The following is a 20,168-nucleotide window of genomic DNA, read 5'->3' as shown; positions in this document are numbered from 1 at the left end:
GATTGTAAGAAATCTCTTCATCCACTTCAGTTCTTCTTTCTTGTTTTAGTTCAAATTTGACTGATGGGACATATCCCAAACAAAGAGAATTGATTCCAAAATCTCCAGACAAGTTGCTTGAGTTGGAAATGCATCACACTGCAACAGTTGTTTTCAAATACCCAGTTCCTGCAAGCACACAGCACCTGTCTGTTAGAACCAAGCAGCACCAAAGCACTCTACATTCCAGTCACTAACAGCGCTCCTCTGCTGTAACAACTCTCTGAAATTCTCTGTAATCTAAGTAACCTTTCTACTGCTACTCTTTAAATACTATCTGGAGGAAATTATAAAATGATATGGAGAGTCATTCTTCAGTTCTCATTTCATTTGTAACCTTGAAATCGTAACGTGGTGTACATACTGATGTACAGTGTTGACTGTTGGGTTTTTTTGAGGCTTTCTAAATGTGATAATAGCAATTGTATTTCCTTTATTTCTTATGTTCAGAAGAGAGAACTCAGGTGCTGGTATGTTCTTTGGAATGGATGGTGATAGAAAATCAACTAGACAGAATACAGTATATCTTGTTAGTTTAATAGATGTTTGCCTCTAATTTTAGATTCTTAAATGGCAAAATATCAAGTGATTTTTATTTTTTTTCCAGCCCCTGTGGTGTACAGCTCCAGTGCCCTAGCAGATACCATAAAATAAGGAAGGCTGAAATGACTATGGAGTTGTCTGGAAAAAAAACCATTTCATCGTGTTTCACAAGAAACAAAGAAAATGGTTTTTGTTCAAGTGGGTACTGTACTTCTCTCTGGAATCATTCTGACCCAAAGCTACAGCAAAGCACTAAGGGGTACTGCCCAGCTGAAACAGTACTTCCTCTGTGGTAATAAAATATTTAAGACAAACTTTCAGAACATCAGCTATTGTCTGACCAAATTCTGGCCTCCATTATTTCACTTTGCTACCTACAGCTAGCCTGTAGTATGTGTCAGATTTTGTATTTGTTCCTTCCTCTAAACTATAACTGTGATATTGCCATCTGCATCCACTAAATTCAGCTTTTCATGTAATTTCTTCATATATTCATATTTCATGGTTAGTGTCCTATCTTTCTAAGGTAAGGAATAAAAGCATATAAAAACTAATATAGGAAAATAGCAAAGAATGGAAGAGGGGAATTAAAGAAGTATTTTCTAGTCCTTCACAGACCTAGGTATACTTTTTTCATGTGAATGAATAGCTGGATTAACTGTTTGCAATTATTTTCTTCAGGGCTTTTTCCCTCCTTGTTTTGTTTTGTTTTGTTTTGTTTTTTGTTTAACTTTGAAATTCACCTCCACCTGTAGTTGAAGAGGTTTTCTGCTGGTGCTGGACAAGCTGCAGAATCTGAAGCAGCTGGTGGCCTGCATTGCTCCAAGCAGGAGGCCTCTGGCCAATTTGCAGGGACAGGTGGAGTGTGCCAATGCCCAGCAGCCACAAGGTCCTGCATGTTGACTTTATCCCTGGGCACCTGAAAGGATGTGGCTACAGACTAGACTCCTTGATGTGTGTGCTCTTGCCTTCTACGTGCAGGCACTTCAATAGAATAGGTTAACATTTTTCCCATCACTTCTTTTCAGAATAAAATAACACAACACATATACTTGCACTGCCTTTAGAATTCTTTTTTCTGCGTGATACCTTTGGGATTATGATATTATTTCTCTTAGATGCACTATAGCCATATTGTTTCCATAGAGATGTTCTGCTATTCATCTCTAAATGACACATGGACAGACATTTAGGTTAAAATGATTGATAAATGGTGCATTCCTAGCTTTACTGAATCCACACGACTGACAACTTATTCTCCAGAGAAACAAAGGAAGCCCTTATTATGGATAATGCAGATTTGATTTGCAGAATATGAATCATTACTTTAGAAGGCTCGTGCTGTGTTTGTAAGGAGATCAATTTGGGCTGCCATCTGGAAACTGTACTTCAAGAGTGCAGAGAGAAATGTTTGCTTCGTGACTAAACATGCTGACTAATAGTCTGTGCTTTAACTGGTCTGGATCAAATCCTTACAGGGAAATCCACAAAGACCTCTTCTTGACATCATGTAAAAGATTTTTTCCTACTTGATTTTGCTTGCCAAACAACACAGGGGCTTCCAGACCAACAGCTGGTAATCTTTGTGCTTAAGAAAAATGAAAACCTGGATGCCCTGACCAGGCTTGGTGGTTTCCTTGCCTTGCTGCATACCGCAGTGTAGTGAGATACAATATCATAAAATAAAGGTAGTATAGAAAGTAATCTTACCCCCTAAAGAGTTGCAGCTGGGTTAATTATTAAAGATTAGGAGCAGGCCTGATGTTAACAGGCCACAGGTGTAGCCAAAAAGAAGAGTGTTATAAAAGAATGGGTTGGTTGAGGGGAATTGGAGTTGGTTGGCTGCTGTGAGGACAAGGAACAGTCAGTGCCCAGAGGAGCTGCCTACAGGAAACATCAAGGAGGTACGAAACTCTGGCAATATGGAACCATTGCAATGCAATGACAGTAGAACTCTTGCACTATAGTCACAACACCACAGGGCCAGCAGCTGTTGCATGGCCTCGAAATGTCCCTGCTTTCCCCAAGATGCCTGTCCCCTCTGCAGGTGCCTGCAGCCCCCAGCCCCATGACCGCCTCCAGCAGCAAGGGAGACCTCAGGAGCGAGAGGAGCTGCGAGGAGGCCTCGCTGTCCCCTCGGAGCGAGATGAGCTGCAAGGAGGCTGTGCTGTCGCCTCGGGAGCGAGAGGAGCTGCGAGGAGGCTGTGCTGTCGCTTCTGCAAGCAGCACCATCCCAGAACCACGTCTGTGGTCCTGGGCAAATGCTACCAAAACTCGGGTGCCTTTTCTGGAGCACAAGTCCTGTGAGGAGCAGTTAAAGGAACAGGGGGTGTTTAGCCCGGAGGAGGCTCAGGAGAGACCCTACTGCTCTCTACAACCACCTGAACGGATGCTGTAGCCAGGTAACCAGCAGCAGGATGAGCAGGCATGGCCTCAGGCTCAGCTTGGAGAGGTTTAGGCTGGACGTTGGGAAGAATTTATTCTCAAAAAACATTGCAATATAGTGCCTAAGGAGGTGTTGAAGACTGGATGTGACACACAGAGCATGTGATTAAACACTGGAATGAACACAGGGAGATGGTGGAGTCACTGTTCCTGGAGGTGCTTAAGAAGGGATGTGGCACTTAGCGCACTCCAGGGTCTAGCTGGCATGGTGGTCTTGGGCCACAGGTTGGACTCGATGATCTCCAGAGGCCTTTCCCAACCTGACTGATTCTGTGACTCTTCAGTTACGGTCACAGCACCACCGGCCTGTGGAGTCCACAGCTGCACTTCCACTCGGGAGGGAACTGTCTCATCCGCGCGCTTACTGCAGGGAGGACCAAAGGCGCTTTTACCACGACATGGGTGCATTAATTTAAATTTTCTCTTAGCGATTCTTAGCGATTCTTCCTCGCCAGACGGGAAGCCGCCATGGCAGCGAGACAAAGGCAGCCGAAATTACCCACCCCCGCCTCGTCTCCGCCCCGCTCCCGGACGGGGAAGAGCCCAGTGGGCAGAAGCGGATGGAGGCGGGCGGGGCCGAGGCGCGGGGCGGTGCCGGCGCGGGCGGGCGGCCTCGGTGAGCGGCGCTGGGGCTGCGCGGCTCCCGGCGGGCGGCGGAGCCGAGGCCGCACGGAGGGACGGGACCGGGGATCTGTCGGTATGGGCCCGTCCCGGCCGCCTTCCGCCCCGGAGCGGAGCGCCCTAAAACCCGCCGCGGCGCTGAGCACAGGGCGCTGGGGGGAGGAAGGAAGGCGTCCGTCTGGAGCGGGGTCTCGGGTATCCCATCGGGGTGCGGGGCCGAGCGGCCGGGAGCGAGGGCTGGGCCGGGCCCCGCCTGCAGCCCGGGCCTGCCCCGCCGCAGACCCGGCGCGGTGGCGTCAGTGAAGCCACGGCGGCCCGGGTGGAGCTCTCAGCTAAGCGTTTTCCTTGTTCCCTGATAGCACTTAGTCCAAACAGTGCCCGAAGAACGTCTTTTAAAAGAGCTCACCCCAGGGAAGCAAAGATACGTTACTAGAGCAAGGGTTATGGTGTCGCTTTGGCACGTTGATCTGAGCCACCTTGGAACCCATAGGAGTGTCCTAAGTTGAGGGTGAAAGTATCAACCCTTAATAGTCAATGGATAATATGAGAAATGTGCAAATAAATAGTACAACATGCAACGTTTAAAAACCCACTTAATTAGTAAAGAGGTTCTTCAGAATCTTACCAACAATTTGGTTCACCACTGAAGTAAAGGCTCTCAAAGACAGGGCCTCTTGATTTTGTCTCTCTCTGCAGAGATTGTAGCAATGTGTTACTGTTGCAGTAAGTGAGCATCATGGTTTGTTGTGTCATATTTCTGAGGGAATTGTGGAAATGTAGAGCACAGCACTCCAGTGGGGTGAACCAGTGAACTTAGGAAAAGAGCAATGTGTGCCAACAATATTTCAACATCCAACAGCAAAATAGTATTTTTTCTGCTGCTGGGAATCCTGAAGGGCCTTTCAGGAAGGGCAACTCAGTGGAAAAAAAGTCTTCAATAACAGTATCAATTGCAGTTACCTTTGCTTGAGTTCCAGATACAACCACTCTGCTTTAAGAGCATAGCAGCTTTGGTGTTTGGCATTTGTTCTGGTTTTGGCATTTGTTGCCTCTTGAGTCTTTGGAGGGACGTATGCAAGTCCATCAGGCAATAACATAGGATTGAAGAGAAAAGGCTTTTAGTGAACTCTCAGAAGCTCTCTGATGTGGAAAGTATGTAGAAAAAAATATAGTTGGCTTAATGTTGTGTAACAATTTATTATTTGCTCTTGACATTTGATCATACAATATTAGAATTATTTAGCTTGGAAGGGATCTCTGTAGGTCATTGATTCAATTCACACCTTAAAGCAGTTCTGTCATCAAAGTTAGAGCAGGTTGCTTCAGGCCTTCTCTGATTAAGCTTTCTCTTGAAGGATTTGAAATGGAATTGAAAGTTGGGTGTGAAATTTAGCCAGATTTGGAACAAAGTTTTGGAAAGTTATGTACACAAACTTCATATTCTTATGGTTGTCCTCAGAGACATCTTGTCTGTCAAAGTGGTACTCCATATTAAAAGTGCATGTGTGGCTCATCTGTTGAGTGTAACCTCAAGATGACTCACTTTAAAAAAAGTCAGATATTCTGGGATTAAAACAATCTTTGCCTTTCTTACTATACTTACATGGAATGAACGAGGAAATTTTAGAGGCAGCTTCTCCCTTTGCTCTCACAGAAAAATGAACCTTTACTTATATTTAGTATTAGCTAGAGCAATCCCTGTGGTTCCCTTGTGATTCCATACTGATCTCACTGTGGCATCTATAGAATCTCTGCACCTGTTCCTGACTTCTTGACAATGGGTCTGCTGTAAATGCTTCTGCCAGTTGAGATTTTGTCTATCCCTGTTTTTGATGCACCCCATTGTGACCTCCCCCTTTGACTATGTGAATAAGGAATATTCTGATAGCATCTCACTAAAGCATCAGCACTTCCCATACTCCTCACAGATTCATAACCTTTGAGTGCACCTCTACATTCTTGTGTCTTCAGATAAAACATACAATATTGGGGGTTTCTTTGTTTAACTGTTATTGAGTCACTTTATTAATGCTTTATGTCTGGTTTTTGTGGGGTTCTACATGAACCTTTCCTGCATTAACCTCTTTGCAGTTCATAGCAGCTTTGAGAGACTGATAAGTAAGATCCTTTAAGTTTCAGATTTCTAAACCAGGTTGGTATTAATTAATAGTCCACATACTTAATTCTACTCTTTGATTCCAGATTCTGTCCAGACCTGCAGCAAAACAACTCCACAAAAAGAAACACCTTCAAAGCAAAGATGAATATTGGGAAAGCTTACAGTGCTGCCAACATCAGCAATGGAACAGATCTAGCTATTGGCTTTGCTTCTTCCACAGTAGCTGTCCTTCTATTTGGGACAAACTTTGTGCCTGTCAAGAAATTTGATACTGGTGATGGTAAACTTATATTCTTTTCTTTGGCTATTTTTGCTAAAAGGAATAATATTTTACCAGCAAATTACTAGAGGCCATCATCACAGCCTTAATCCAGAGAGTATGTGTAATTTTTTTCTGCTGTTGCTAGGGTATAAAACAAAAATACTGCTTCAGGATGTGGCACATCTTGAGAAGGGCCTTTTCATAAGTTGTACACTTTGACAGTGATGATGTACATTTCATGAGAATTTCACAATGGAAGGTGAAACGCTCTTTGTTCTACCCTTGTGGGAGTTCTCAGATACATAAAGTGTTATTTAGAAATGAGGTAAATATTATTGGACTTTGGAGCATTGCTTTTCAATTGTGCACCTAACATAAAAACAAAACCTGAAATTTTAGTGATTTTATTTGCTGACTTGTTCAGAGAAAATTTTCATGTGTATATGAAGCATAAGAAATTATCAGATCTGTAAATGAGTAAATTTGCCTTTGTTATTGTAATATGGTACCTGCATTGCAGGCTGGATTTAGCCTCTGCTCTTTATGCCAAATATGACCCTAACAAGACAAGCTTGGGCATAAAGTTAACTGTCTGCCTAATTGACCCTTTAAGAATATACAGAGGTAGAAGAGATCTGTCACTGACCATCCTCAGTGTCTGGGATTACCAGAAAAGCTTGAGCTTTGAGAAAGTCTTATCCTGTGCAGTCCTCCGTGTTAGCAGCTACTGGAGTGGTGGGAGAAGTTTACAGCAACTGAATATCACCTTTGTCAGAAGTCCATCAAAATTTTTATGTGTTTAAGAATTAGGGCTTGTGTAAACTTTGGCCAGCAAAGTGTCTTTTGAAACTCTGTAGGAGGAATTTGTGATAAGGAAAAGGTTAACCAAACTATAACCTACTCTAAAAATACATCCCTTGAATAAATTATAACAAGGTTCCCTGCATTCACAAAGGCAGTGGCCACCTTTTTGATCTTTATCTACTAGTGTATTAAAGATAAACATAAACTGTTAAGATATTCACACATGCAGTATTCTACAAATTCCCTGTTGTGTGCATTTGATTTTTCAACAGGCATGTTCTTCCAGTGGATTCTCTGTGCCTCCATATGGATAGTTTCTTTGGTGGTCAATTTGATCCAGAATTGCCCCCGCTTTTGGCCCCTGGCTATGGTTGGAGGTTTTGTGTGGGCTACAGGTGAGGATAAAGAGATTCCAATTCTTGAAGCTTTTCCATATATAAGATATTAGTTATTTAATAGTTATTCAGGCAAATTCACACCAAAAATAACATTTAAAACTATATGGAGGAAAAGTCTATGTACAATGTGTTTATTTTTGAAAACATTGTTTCTTACTGCCTTGTAGCTTCCTAAATTTTTTTTTGCCTTCCAACCAAGTACAGAACCGAAAGCAAGCATATACAAGATCACGTTCTGTTTTTTACTGATTTCATTTTTGGTTTTTGTATTTCAGGCAATGTTACAGTTGTCCCTATTGTTAAAACTATTGGCTTAGCTCTTGGTCTTTTGATATGGGCTTCTTTTAATTTGCTGACAGGCTGGGCAAGTTCAAGGTAAGTATGTTTTAAATCTTAAGTCATTAATTAACTAATAACATCATTACTGTTGCCAAGTCTTCACTGATAAGTGAAAACTCACCTGTAGAATCATAGAGTCATTCAGGTTTGAAAAGACCTTTAAGATCATCAACTTCAGCCATTAATGTAGGGCTGCCAAGTCTACCACTATCCTATATATTAAAACTTTCTCCTTCTTAGTGGAAATTACTTAAGTTAACTGTTTTAGCTTTTTGTATTTCCTCTGTTTCAATAGAAAGAAGAATGCCCAGTGATGTGATTGAGTCAATAAATAATTTCTTAATGTAAAACTAGTACATATTTGTGGTTTTTTTCTTCTGCGATCTGGTCTGATAAAATAACTTCAGTTCTTAAATATACATATATTTTTAAAATGCATGTTAAGTTAAAGGTTATTTTTGTAAAATAGACGTTTTTTGCAAGCCAACTGAAGCACTGATCTAATACTGAAAATACTTACTTAGGCAGAATTATTTACATTAGTCAAGACTTCAAGTACTAGGTTTTATAATTTAACTATTTGTATAAAGTCAGTGTGTCTGAGTGAAACTGGTTAAATGTTCCAGGTTTGGTTGGTTTGGAATTGACCCAGAAGAGGTATCAAGACCAATCTTAAATTATATTGGAGCTGGACTTTCACTTATAAGGTAGAAATTGATTCTTATAATTAATATCTGTTATGTAAAATACATATTTAATAACCAACCACCAGGATGATTTCACAAGAGAACAAATATGTTGAATAATCTTTGGCAAATCCATATACTTCCAAATTTGGGTGCTATCCATACCTAGTTGGTCAGTGTTCATGTAGAAACAGACATGTTACCCAGTACGGGGGGGAAATGGTTATCCACAAACACAAAAATATATTTTTATGCTGGTAGGCATGTTCAAGGCAAAGTAGTGTTACATGGATTGCCTCTCCTCCTAGCTTATTCTAATGGTTGACTTCCCCAAATCCTGTCAGAGGACAGCCTGACTAAAAGAATCTTGTTGAGAAAACTTCAGATTTCTGATCTCACTTCACTCAGTCAGGGGTACAAATCTTAATCTCGTAACAATAGAATATGCCACAGAACCCCTTCCTTGGTACTTTGAGGTCCATGGAAGGCCAGAGGCTTTGCATGTTTTCCTGTCTGTAATAGCTCTGTGTAATGTAAGTCTTAAGCCACGCTTCCAAATCCCACACGTTGTCTTCCTTCAGGATCTTTGGAAGGACTTTATTCTCTCTTTTTGCTTGTTTGCTCTTTGTATGAATGCATACCTTTTGGTCCAAACACAGAGGAAAGAGGATCTTTTATGTAGCAGTGTTCTTGCTTTCCAGCTGGGTGGCTGGGAAGATGGCCCTAAATCCTAAGGGCTTACTCTAAGCATGCTGGCAGAATATTAACAGAATGCCTTTCAGAAAAGGAGGGCATTAAGAACATGGAAATAAGCCATTTCTGACTGGGAGGACAGAGCTTCTGCTTTAAATTCATGATTTTGGCTTCCACTTTTCTTCTTTTCTAAGAGTCTGCAGCTTTATATCCATTCCTATTACATGTGGCACATGATTTTGGGAGGCACTGAGAAAATAGCAGCAGCACTGCTATTCCTGCCTGATGGATTCATGCAGATCACCACCTGCTTCCTGTTTGAGATATCATGGAGGAGCGACCAGCAGGGAGAGGGATTGTGAGCAAACATGTTTCCCTGGCAAACTGCACAAAGCCTGTGCACGTTGCTCTGTGGAGCTCAGGAACAGGCTTTCCATTTTAGCTTCCTGTGTGGAATCTGTATGTTTCCTCTGGAGGAAACTGACATCCTTGTATAACTATGCTTATTCCATCAGTAAGAAATGAATCCTTCAAATGGAAACATTCCGTTTACAGCTAGGAGAAGAAATTCCTAGAGCATTAAAATGTTTTTTCATAAAAGTAAGGAACAGATCCTTGCAGTTCTGATTGCAGGTATTTACCTGGTCTCCTGGAGGCAGAGTTAAGAGTAGTAATATTATCCTTTCTTCTCTATTTTATTCACTTAATACACTGAGCAATATCCCTTTTCCTTCTGTATGCTCACAAGGCCCTGTAGCAGCAGTATCCCGTTCCTCGCATATGATGGAAGACTAAACATTAGTATTTTTTCATGAACATAGAGGCAATTCTATGGAGGTTTAAGCTGTTCCATATAGAATTTTCAAGCATGTGTTCCATTTGTGTGGGGTTTGGTACAAAAGAGCACTGTTAGCTAATGCATCTGTTCTTAATATGGTTGTAACTACCAACTATGGTTGTTAAAAGATGATGTTTCAATCGCATTGCGTAAGAAGAAAGATCTATAAAGTGAACTTACTTTCACTTAGGTTATCTTTTAGCTAAGTTAAATTAATAACTTAAAATTATTACATTTGCATATTTTATGTATATAGAATCATAGTAAGTTATGACTTTAAAGCAATTGCGTTTTTAAATATACTACAGTGACTCTAGGTAATAATGAAAACAAAGGAATATGCCTCAAAATAAAACTTTTGTCTCTGGACACTAAATGTTACGTCCTTATAACTGACATGGTATTTATTGGTGTATTTTTCTCTTCTGAGTGCTGTCATATTTCTTTTTATAAAAACTGAAGTCCAGAGTTCTTCAACTTCATTAGAAAGCACACCTTTACTGAGAGAAAGTGTAAGTACTCTACAGTTGTTATTTTACAGCAGTGAAAATAAATCTCCATTTTAAAACAAAAAAATATTTGTTAGTCGAGTTTGCTAAGATTTATGATAGACTACATAAAACAACACAAATATGTACTGATGGTATCTTAATCTGTGGATCTTGGACATCATTTTTGATATTAGAAAGAGAAAAGATATTCCCACTTGTTCTTTCTTGTTTGTCAGCTTTAGATGGCTTAGAAAGTCCTTCTTCATTACGATGGAGATTACATAGAAGAGTGTATTACTTTCTTATCTGTAGAGAGGAAGCAATTTCAATTAAACATTAGCTGCAAAGCTGTGAGGGTGCTTAGGTGGAAGGCCAGGTTTTTGCCCTGTTGCAGAGCCAGGAGGCTGCCAAGAGTTGCTGACTGTCATCATCAGCAGTGGCACAGGCTGGAGGCCAGTGAGGGGTACCAGATTGGCTGTCACTCCTTAGGGAGCACAGAGTATGCAAGGAGAGCTGCAGAACCACAGGCTCCTCCTACCATTGTACCTTCCTGCTGGAGCTCAGTGGTTGCCTGGACAGAGAGCCCTGAGTTTTCTAGCTGTGCTCAGTGCTCACTAGAGGTTCCAGTCTACTAGACTGAATCATAGAAAAAACTCTTTTAAAAAATTACACATCTTAAGAAATGAAACTAAACTAAATTTGCATTGAAACTCTTGGTTTTTTGCAGTCTATAAATGTTTCTGAAGAGACCACTGAAGACTCATGGGTGAACAAACTTTCTCCAGCAAAAAGGAGACTCATGTAAGTTGCTCACAGTTCTTTTGCTGATGCAGAGAAAGTAGTTATACACAGTGTAGGAGCAGAATTTGTGATTTCCTAGCCAAGTCACACAATAAATGACAGATTTTTACATACAAGTGTAGTGTGCAAATCTATATATGAATAGTTGCACAGCTATTTAGATTATTCCATTGGCACTGTTGAGTGTGTCTAACCTTACCAATCAAGTATTAGGTACTACTGTGAAAAATATAATTTGGCAAAGGAAATGACAATATCAACTCAGTTATTTCAGAGCTGGGTTTTAGCACCTAGTTGATTAGCACTCTAGCACAGAAGAAGCCTGTGCTAATGACATGCTTCCAGATGTGGTTTCCAAGTGAATACAACTGGAGAAGGCATGGCAGTATGGTAAGGAGACAGTAAAAGTGCTTCAAAGTGGAAGCAAGCTAACAAGAAGCCTTGTGTGGGGAGTGGAGACTGCCAAAAGTACAGCAATCTGAAGATGGAGAAGCAGACTGAAGAGTCAATGAACCTGGGAAATTAGAATATATTGATGGCAACAACAAAGGTGAGGGTGGGAACATTTTTAACTGAATTTTTGTTTGTTGTCCCCTAGCTCTGCTTTTAGGAAATCCTAGTTATTTAGTTTCCTGTATCATTAATCTAGATTGCTGGCTTTTGCAGCAGGCATTGTTTGTCTTGTTTGGTTCAAAGTAGGAGGAAACTACGTGAACCATTTCTCTACCAGAAAAGAAAAATGTGCTAAAATGTTTTGTTTTTGTGGCTAGCAATTTTTATATGATGCACAGTTTTTACGTGTGCTACTGGGCTTACATGTGTTGTCTACTTCCTTAACTCATGCAAGGCTATTTTCTCCTATTTTTGCTCTTTTAAAGAGGCTGTAGCCTGGCTGTAGTGGCTGGAATATTCTATGGTTCCAGTTTTGTACCAGTGCTTTACATCAAGGACCATGGAAGAAGAAATGAAACTGTGTACACAGGAGCGAGTCAGTTTGGTAAAGGCTTATAGATCACTTCTACCTCATTTCATCATTGTGTTCTCCTTTTTTTGAAGGCATAGGGTGAAGTTCTTGATATGCCTAAAAATATACCATGACAATTTATCCGTTCTGCACTACTTTAGATGTTGTCATAATCATAGCCCTAGCACTCCCTTTTTCTCAGAGGTTAATTACACCATAAAAAACACTGAGAAGCAGACCAAAGACTACCATACTTAACTCACAGGTATGTTTCTGAAGGCATTAAATACTAGCATTCTCAAAGTACAGAGTTTGTATGAGTGGAGAATGAGGACATGAGCTTGCCAATTGCCAACAGCAATAAAGGAGAAGATTGATCATAACAGATGAGGAGAGCAGACATGTAATAACATAAGTAATTAAAACCATGTTGGTTTTATAAGTTGAGACCATTTAACATAAGCCTAATTGCCATTTTCAAACAACATTCCCCCAGAAACATTTTCCTTAAGGTTGAAGTTATCCTCTTATCAGGTAATGCCTGAAGCACCTTAAGAGTAAAGTACTACTGAGAACACAATGTCACCATTGTCATATACAATTTCTCTTGAATACTGCAATGTATGTATTCCCCAGCCAGGCAAAACAGATGTTGTCATTACCATAACTGTCTTTCCTGTTGAGAATTTATAGCTTCAAGGAGACAAGGATCACCTTGCTACAGGCTTCTGCTTCACCATGTTGGAAATACTCTCTTAGCATGTACAAAATCCATAGAGGATTTGTTATTGTTCATAATTATAGTGATCAAAATTATGATACATCCTTCAAAATGAAAAAGGACAAAACTGAGCTATATATGGCTTATGTAGTCTGTGCAGTTGTCTTGCTGTAAAATGTATAGAAAAAAGCAATGATACAGGAACATAATTACAACTTCTCTTGACCATCTACAATTATGTAAAATCCCCACTTCAGTTTTGTAGCCTCACTTGTGGATTTTCTCAAGATTTTAGTAAGTTAATTCAGGAATATGTAATAGAGTTCTGAAAATAACAGCTCATAGAAATGTTCAGAAGGCTGTAATAAGTCAACACAGCATTTAGTTCATGTTTAATAGGTGTCACTGATTGTATGCATCCACAGACTGGCAGCTGTGTTCAGCACAATGAGATTTGAATTTGAATTCTTAGGAGTAGCACCTTTATGCATTTTTGTCTATATAAATGTTATTGGTGACTATAATTTTGTTAAAATTGATAGCTGGTGTTTTTACTAACATTTTGTAATTTCTCTTTCAGATTTAGATTATGTTTTTGCGCACTTCAGTGGAATATTTCTTACAAGTACCATCTACTTCTTGATCTATTGTGCAGTCAGGAAGAATAAACCTTATGTTTATCCGCAAGCCATATTGCCAGGTATGACTGTTTTTAAATCAGCATTTCATTTCAGCTACTTTTTTGGACCATTTTGCAGTGATTAGTTCAAGTTGTGTTCACCTTTCAAGTAACTTCATTTGACTTCTTGTCTCTTTTGAAAGAGCACTATTAGGTTACTTAATTAAGGGTAGGAGACAGTGGTAACTTTTGTTCTAATCTGAAAAGAGAACGAAGTGACATTGCAGGTTTTCAAAAACTGATTGCCAGAGTGGAGAGCACATTGCCCAGAAAATAATAAACTTAAATTGATTTGCTACTTCAGTTGGAGTAGCTCATTTTTATCCTTCAAGCTTTGGTTTAGTTTGCCAGAGCCAGCTTGTTAAAGTAATTAATGTACTAAGCTACTTCTATACAATTGCTGTATTATGCTACAAGTATAAAACTTCCACAAACTGCTGCCCATACCTTGCTATGCATGTTTTTGATTGGGATTTATTTTTCTAGGGTTTGTTTCTGGTGTGCTTTGGGCAATAGCCAATTGCTGCTGGTTCCTGGCCAATCACTATCTCAGTGCTGTTGTCAGCTTTCCAATAATTACTGCAGTAAGTATATAAAAAATAAAATCTCTAACTAGAATTAAAAGTGAATGGGTTTTTTACCCTTCTGTTTTTGGAATTCAGTTGAAATTGATGGGTCTAGAGCATTGTTAGTCAAAATGATGCAGTGCCTACTCTGCTTGTCTGCACTAGTCTTTGGATTTTTAGGAGCATGAATGATTGTGACAAGCACCATCTTGGTCAATGTCAAGCAAAAGAAAAACCAGACTAATTGAGAGTGTGAGTCTTCAGGTTATGTAAAAGCCAAAGCTTTGTAAACAGAATTATATCAATATTAACTACTTAATTGAAGTGATTATAAGAATAATTTTTTATGCTTTCATCCCAGGAAGTACATTTTGGTCTGGATGTTTTTGAATTTGTATATTTTGTCCCCTAGTAGTCATTTTGCTTGCTTAAGTAATTTTTTCTTTTTACAGTTCTTGAACAAATAGAACAGATTATGTACTATTGAAAATGATGTTCTTATGCAAATGTGTGGAAAATAGTTTGGCCTGTTCTGTCTCTGTTTATTTCTGTTTATGATGTACCTTTAAAGCATAAATTCCAATTATTAGGTAAAAGTAAACTTTGCATTTACTCTCTTGACACGGCACTAGTTGGTAATAGAAAGGTGGCAAATGAGAGTTAATAAATATTAAGGCCAAAGTTTTGCTTAACAGCTGTGTTTTGGAAGCAAACTAATGAAAGAGCTTTAATAGGGATTGAGCTTTGCCTCAAGATGCAGTAAGTCAAAATATACAGTGTGCAATGAAAAAAAAAAAACCTTGGGATCATTCTAATCAGAAATTGAAGGATTAATGGGAAGCAGTTGTAGTAATTTAGTTATCAGTATGCCTAAAGGACAAGGATGTAAAATCACAAAATGAAAAATAAAAGGAAGGATGAGAAACTGCCTATCTGGACCACAGGTTCAGAACTGCTGCTTTACTTCACTCTGGAGAAAAATTTTAGAGAGTTATTCATCACATCCCTTTAACACTTTGTTCCATTTTTTAAAAGTGCATTCCTCTCACAGCGCACATTATCTATAGAGTGAAATGACCCCTCAAATAATAGTTGGCAAAGTCACTAGGAAACAGCACCCACACATATATTCAGCATGTGACACAATTTGCGGCATATATCTGTGTCTGTCAGCTGCATTGAGGATGAAGAGAGGAAGGTCACTGGCCAAACATCTGTCAAGTGTTTCTCAGAACAGCTCTAATGCAAAGCATTAACAGAGCCAGTTTTGCTTCACGTTCAGATATTTTCTCATCAGAGATGAAAATTCAGATCCTTTCTCCCTCAGGGGAAAAACTATTACCCAGACTGCCTGGAAGTTGCTGTTGTGTGTCACTGTTTGCTGTTAGCCAGGAAATCTGGCTACAACAACATCACAGAAAATCAAGAGTTTCCCTGACCTGTCTCCCTGGCTGGCTTTGTGCTTTGTCCAGATACCAACTATACAGGAAATACATCTATGTTTCAGTCTCTTGCTAACCTACTGAGTGATAAAATCAAACTTTGTCCAGTAGTTAGTCATGCTAATAAAGGAAATGTTAGGAAACATTGTGGACTCTTAATTTGGCCTTAAGTGAGGCATGTTATTTGGAGTCCACTGAAAGAACATGTAACAGCTGGAGCAGACTCTGCAGTGTAGTGTAGAAAGAAGTGCCTACTGAAAAAAAAATGCCAAAAAAACCAACAGTTTCTTGACTCTTTAGCCCTTCCTGAAGATTTTACCGTATCTTACTTAGTAAATATTTCAGTGATGTTTATGCTTTTGTCATAAGTGCCTTATTTATACAGAATGGAAGGACTTAAATGTGTTATGCAGACAAAATTCAACCACCCTGAGAGCAGTAATGAGACAGAGTAAAAATTAATGAAGTGCTGTAATGTACAAATTAATCTTATTCTTTAGGGTCCTGGCCTTGTTGCTGCAATGTGGGGAGTCCTTGTATTTAAGGAAATCAAGGTAATGTAATTAGGTCTCTCACCTAATAACTCTTGTCTGCCTCTACCTGTAGAGACAGCATGACTTGGTATACAGCTGTATCTCAGATTCCTGCTCCTTACAAGTATTACATTATGAAACTGAAAGTGATATCGTGCCATATTAAGTTTTCCAAGAAACCTGAAGAACTGTGAACAATTTTTACAGGAATGAGGATTTTAGTTCCATGGCTGTATGAGGAGCAGTGGATGTAAATGAAGACTGTAGCACAGCCAGGAGCAGGATGCCAGGCACTGCCTGAAGACAGTTTTCATTTGAGCCAGTTTTTTCAGTGGAGCAGGGGAATGAGCAGTTGTCCCAATAATGCATCAGCAAGTACATTACATTTTTAGGGTCAGGTTCAACAAAGGATGTAAAAATGCAGCAGGTATTGTAATTACAATTATTATTACATTGTAATATTACTATTATTAGAGATGTTATTGTTGTAAAGACCTTTGTAATTACAGTGTAATGTAAAGATTCTAAATTGATACAGCAGTGGTTGTGTACAACAAGCTAATTTACTGGATTTAAACATAGAGGGCAGAAGTTAGTTTTCTAGTGGAATCTGAAGCACTGAATGGTAGCAGTGTAACACCAGATTCTTTTTGCCAATCTCTCCAGGATCCATAGGTACCTAACTTGTATCTAGAACTAAAAGTTCTGTCTCCCACTGCAGATTAGTAGTGTACTACTGTAGAAGGTCATAATGTTCTTTACCCAAGTCTTTATAACTCTCTAAGCCTTTCATTCTTTTATATAATCTCTGCCTAAATGAAGCTTAGTACTTTGTTTTACTTTTTTTTTTTTCCAAGTGGTATCAATAATGACAAGATGATATTTTCCTTTTTCTCTTATTTTGCCTGTACAGGGACTGAAAAATTACATGCTACTGTCAGTATCGTTTTGCATCATTTTGGCTGGATCACTTTCCACAGCTTTTTCTAAAGTTTGAAAGGACCTTCTGGACCAGTAGATGGTGCTAGCGTTTAACACAAATAGAAAGACCATGTTGGTAGATCTCAATGCATAATAATTTTCAAAATGCATATCCAACATTTACACTAACTTACTTCAGCCAAGTGGAAAATGAAAACATTTGGCATGAAAGAAAATCTGGAAATATTTGTTCCTGTTTTTCTTGTAATAGTAAGAAAATCAAAGGACTTTATTAATCAAAGCTAAATGATTTTATTGTTACTAATTTTTTGGTTTTTCATTCAGGTGCTAAACTTCATGTCATCATAAATTTTGGATAAATTGTTGTGATAGTGGATAGTGATTTTAATGTTAGTTTATAATACTCTATGTGTTTGCAAGCTGATTTGTTTTATTAAAACATTTTTCTTACTGATGTAAATATAAGATACATCTTGAAATATTCCTTATGAAACTGATATCCATGAAAATAATAAAGCTTTTATTTAGAAGCGTTGTTCTTTAAACTCATGAGTGTACATGAAAATGTTATCTTCCAGTCACTTCAGATTTGCGAAGAAGATTGAGTAAAAAGGGTGCTGCGAGTAAAAAGGGTGCTGCAAAATTACTTTTGTTTCATGTTTTCCATAACCACCCTAACAGGGACAACTGTTTATTTTCTTACTTGTGGCAGCTAACCTTCATGTATGCAGAGCATGTTTTTTGAATCTCCCCTTAGCCTTTTCTTCAGTACATTAGACACCCCCAGCTCCTTCAGTCTTCTCTTGCCTGTAACTTGCTTGCAATTTCTATGTGTCTTTCCTGACAATAGAATGGTTTGGCTGGAAGGGACTTCAAAATCATCTAGGCCCAACCCCTTTGCTGAGGGCAGGGATGCAATTTACTAGACCATGTTGTTGAGGGCCCCAGACCTTGAACACTTCCAGAGATAAGACAGAAGCAGCTTCTCTGGACAGCCTATTCAAGTCTTTCACCACCACCTGAGTAAGGAATTTCATGCTAACATCTAATCTAAACCTAATCTCTTTCAGTGTAAAACCATTGGCCCTTGTCCTGTCACTGTCTGCCCATATAAAAAGTCCCTCTGCCTCCTTTTTGTACACCACCTTAAGCTTCTGGAAGGCTGCAGTGAGGTTTCCCTGAAGCTTTCTCCATGCTGATCTCTCACAAAGTGGACTGGGTCTGTGTAGAATACCAAAACATAGCAGTCAGGCTACATCTTGTAGCCAAAAGCTAGGAAGAGCAGCAGTAAGACTATGGGTGTTTTTCCCCATCCCATTTGCAAGCTCTGTTCATAGTTAGGCATCACAACTTTTTGCTATCATGACTTGATATTGTTAACATGTTTAGATTGCAATCATAATTTCTCCTTTCTCCCTTCCACCTTTGTCTGCTCTGCACCAGATTTGGTTTTAGAACAGTTACTCAGCTTGCTTTTTCCTGGCTTGTGTTGTTTATTCCTACCTAGGTGTCAGAACTTGGTGTCTGACAGTTTTTTCCTCCTTTAAGGCATTTCTCTAATGTCAAACTTGTTCTCCAACAAGGTGGCAGCATTTTTCAGCCAGATGTCATCTGCAAATTTAATAAATGTACTCTCTAATTGCTATAAATAATTAATGAAAATGCTGCATGTTACTGGCCTTTACTTACATTTTGGTATCTAATACTTCTTTTTACTTTTCAGGGAACAATTGATTAACCTTTGAGTACAATTTTCCTGTCTTGCAGTGCTTTTGTTTAGACTGTGTTCTCAGAGCTTTTACATAACATCAGGTAGAAAAGTCATGGTACATGATGTTTTCTACTAATACCTGATATTGAACTGAAAAGTGGTATTTTTTTTCTGTCCAGTACCCGGGTCAGGCACAATTTCTCCTTGACAGACATCGACTGTTACTTACCTAGCCATTATTCTATTGACTCAGACAAGGACAAGTATTATATTCATTGTGGTTTTGAAATAACTTGTATTAAACAGGACATTTATTCATTTCCTTGGTTCTGTTTAATTTCTTAAAGTTCACAGTCTTAAGGATTCCCTTCTTAAATATTCCAGGAATTTATTCCATGCCAGAAAGTTGCTGATCAACAAAGAATTGGAAAAATGAAAACACAATATCCTTAGGCTCCTCAGGTTTACACATAGACTTTAGGATAGGACTTTAAAACTGAGCTTTAGTATGTCAGTGAGGTGCATATACTTCACTGGTTTACATATAATAAATTATTAATGCCTCAGTCCTGCTCCCTAGGAGGTGCAAGGCAGCAGCAGGACAAGCTGCCTTGGGCAAGCAGGTGACAGCAGCAGGGACAGAGGGGCAGGTGCCTGCCCTGCACTGCCCCTGTTTCCCCCCCAGACCCTCTCCCCTTTCTCCCCTCTTCAAGGGGGAAGCTGTGCTCTCAGTGAGCAGTGAACTCTGCAGGAAATGTCCCTCCTGCTTCAGGCAGGAGCTCTGGGCTGTTCCAGTGCCCCTGCATGGAGGATGGCCGGAGTGTGCTGGTTTTCCAGCCATGCTTCCAACAAGACTGTCCCTGCTCCACCTCAGGAGCAAGTCAAATGCAGGCATGCTATTGGAGTTTTGAAACTCAAGGGCTTCGTGGTGTCTAGAATTATAATCACTTTAGGTAAAGAAATGTCACTTTTAGATGAAGAAAAGAAACTTGGATGCAGTATATCATGCTGAACTGTACAGGAAATGTTACAAACTGTACATTCTGTTCGTCATCTCCATAATAACTATGACTTTAAAGGCTTGGGACATTATATTTACTACAGGAAAAAGTCCCAACCAAACTAGTAACCAAGGGGGTTTTCTTCACAAATAGACATAGACCTAGTTCAGCTATGGAGAAGATACATGCTCCTATGGCTACTGCTATTTCCATGATGATGAGAGACAGAACTTCCATCCTTTCTCCTTTCCCCCATCCTCTATACATTCCCTGGGATAGATGGTCTTACAGCCTCTGCTGTCTCTCTTGGGGGATGCTGTTAAATTAACTTGAAATACAGGCACAGCATTCATCTACTGGATATGATTACAGGAAACAGCTAAATCTTCCAGGGCAGGAGCACCTTTGCATTTCCTAGATTTTGTACAAGATCATTGCTTTTTATGGGGGAGGCGGGGGGGGAACAAACAAACAAACACAAAAAAAAAAAACAACAACAAAAAAAAAAACACCTGAGCTCCTGTCCATAG

The 20,168-nt window shown here is 39.5% G+C and overlaps 1 protein-coding gene across 1 annotated transcript; it reads left to right on the top strand.

Moving 5' to 3' along the window:
* The first annotated feature begins 3,663 nt into the window (after positions 1-3,663).
* Positions 3,664-19,100, top strand: TMEM144 (transmembrane protein 144). The gene is made up of 12 exons (XM_058025281.1): positions 3,664-3,724; positions 5,851-6,047; positions 7,106-7,228; positions 7,507-7,606; positions 8,197-8,277; positions 10,218-10,299; positions 11,006-11,079; positions 11,958-12,076; positions 13,345-13,464; positions 13,930-14,027; positions 15,952-16,005; positions 16,898-19,100. Exons 2-12 carry the CDS (start codon positions 5,909-5,911, stop codon positions 16,979-16,981), a joined length of 1,074 nt encoding a protein of 357 aa, XP_057881264.1. The 5' UTR covers positions 3,664-3,724; positions 5,851-5,908; the 3' UTR covers positions 16,982-19,100.
* The last annotated feature ends 1,068 nt before the right edge of the window (positions 19,101-20,168 follow it).

This window comes from Melospiza georgiana, chromosome 5 (assembly GCF_028018845.1).
Source record: "Melospiza georgiana isolate bMelGeo1 chromosome 5, bMelGeo1.pri, whole genome shotgun sequence".
NCBI lineage: Eukaryota > Metazoa > Chordata > Aves > Passeriformes > Passerellidae > Melospiza > Melospiza georgiana.
The sequence above is the reverse complement of the archived record's forward strand: the minus strand, read 5'-3'. Positions and strand labels throughout refer to the sequence as shown.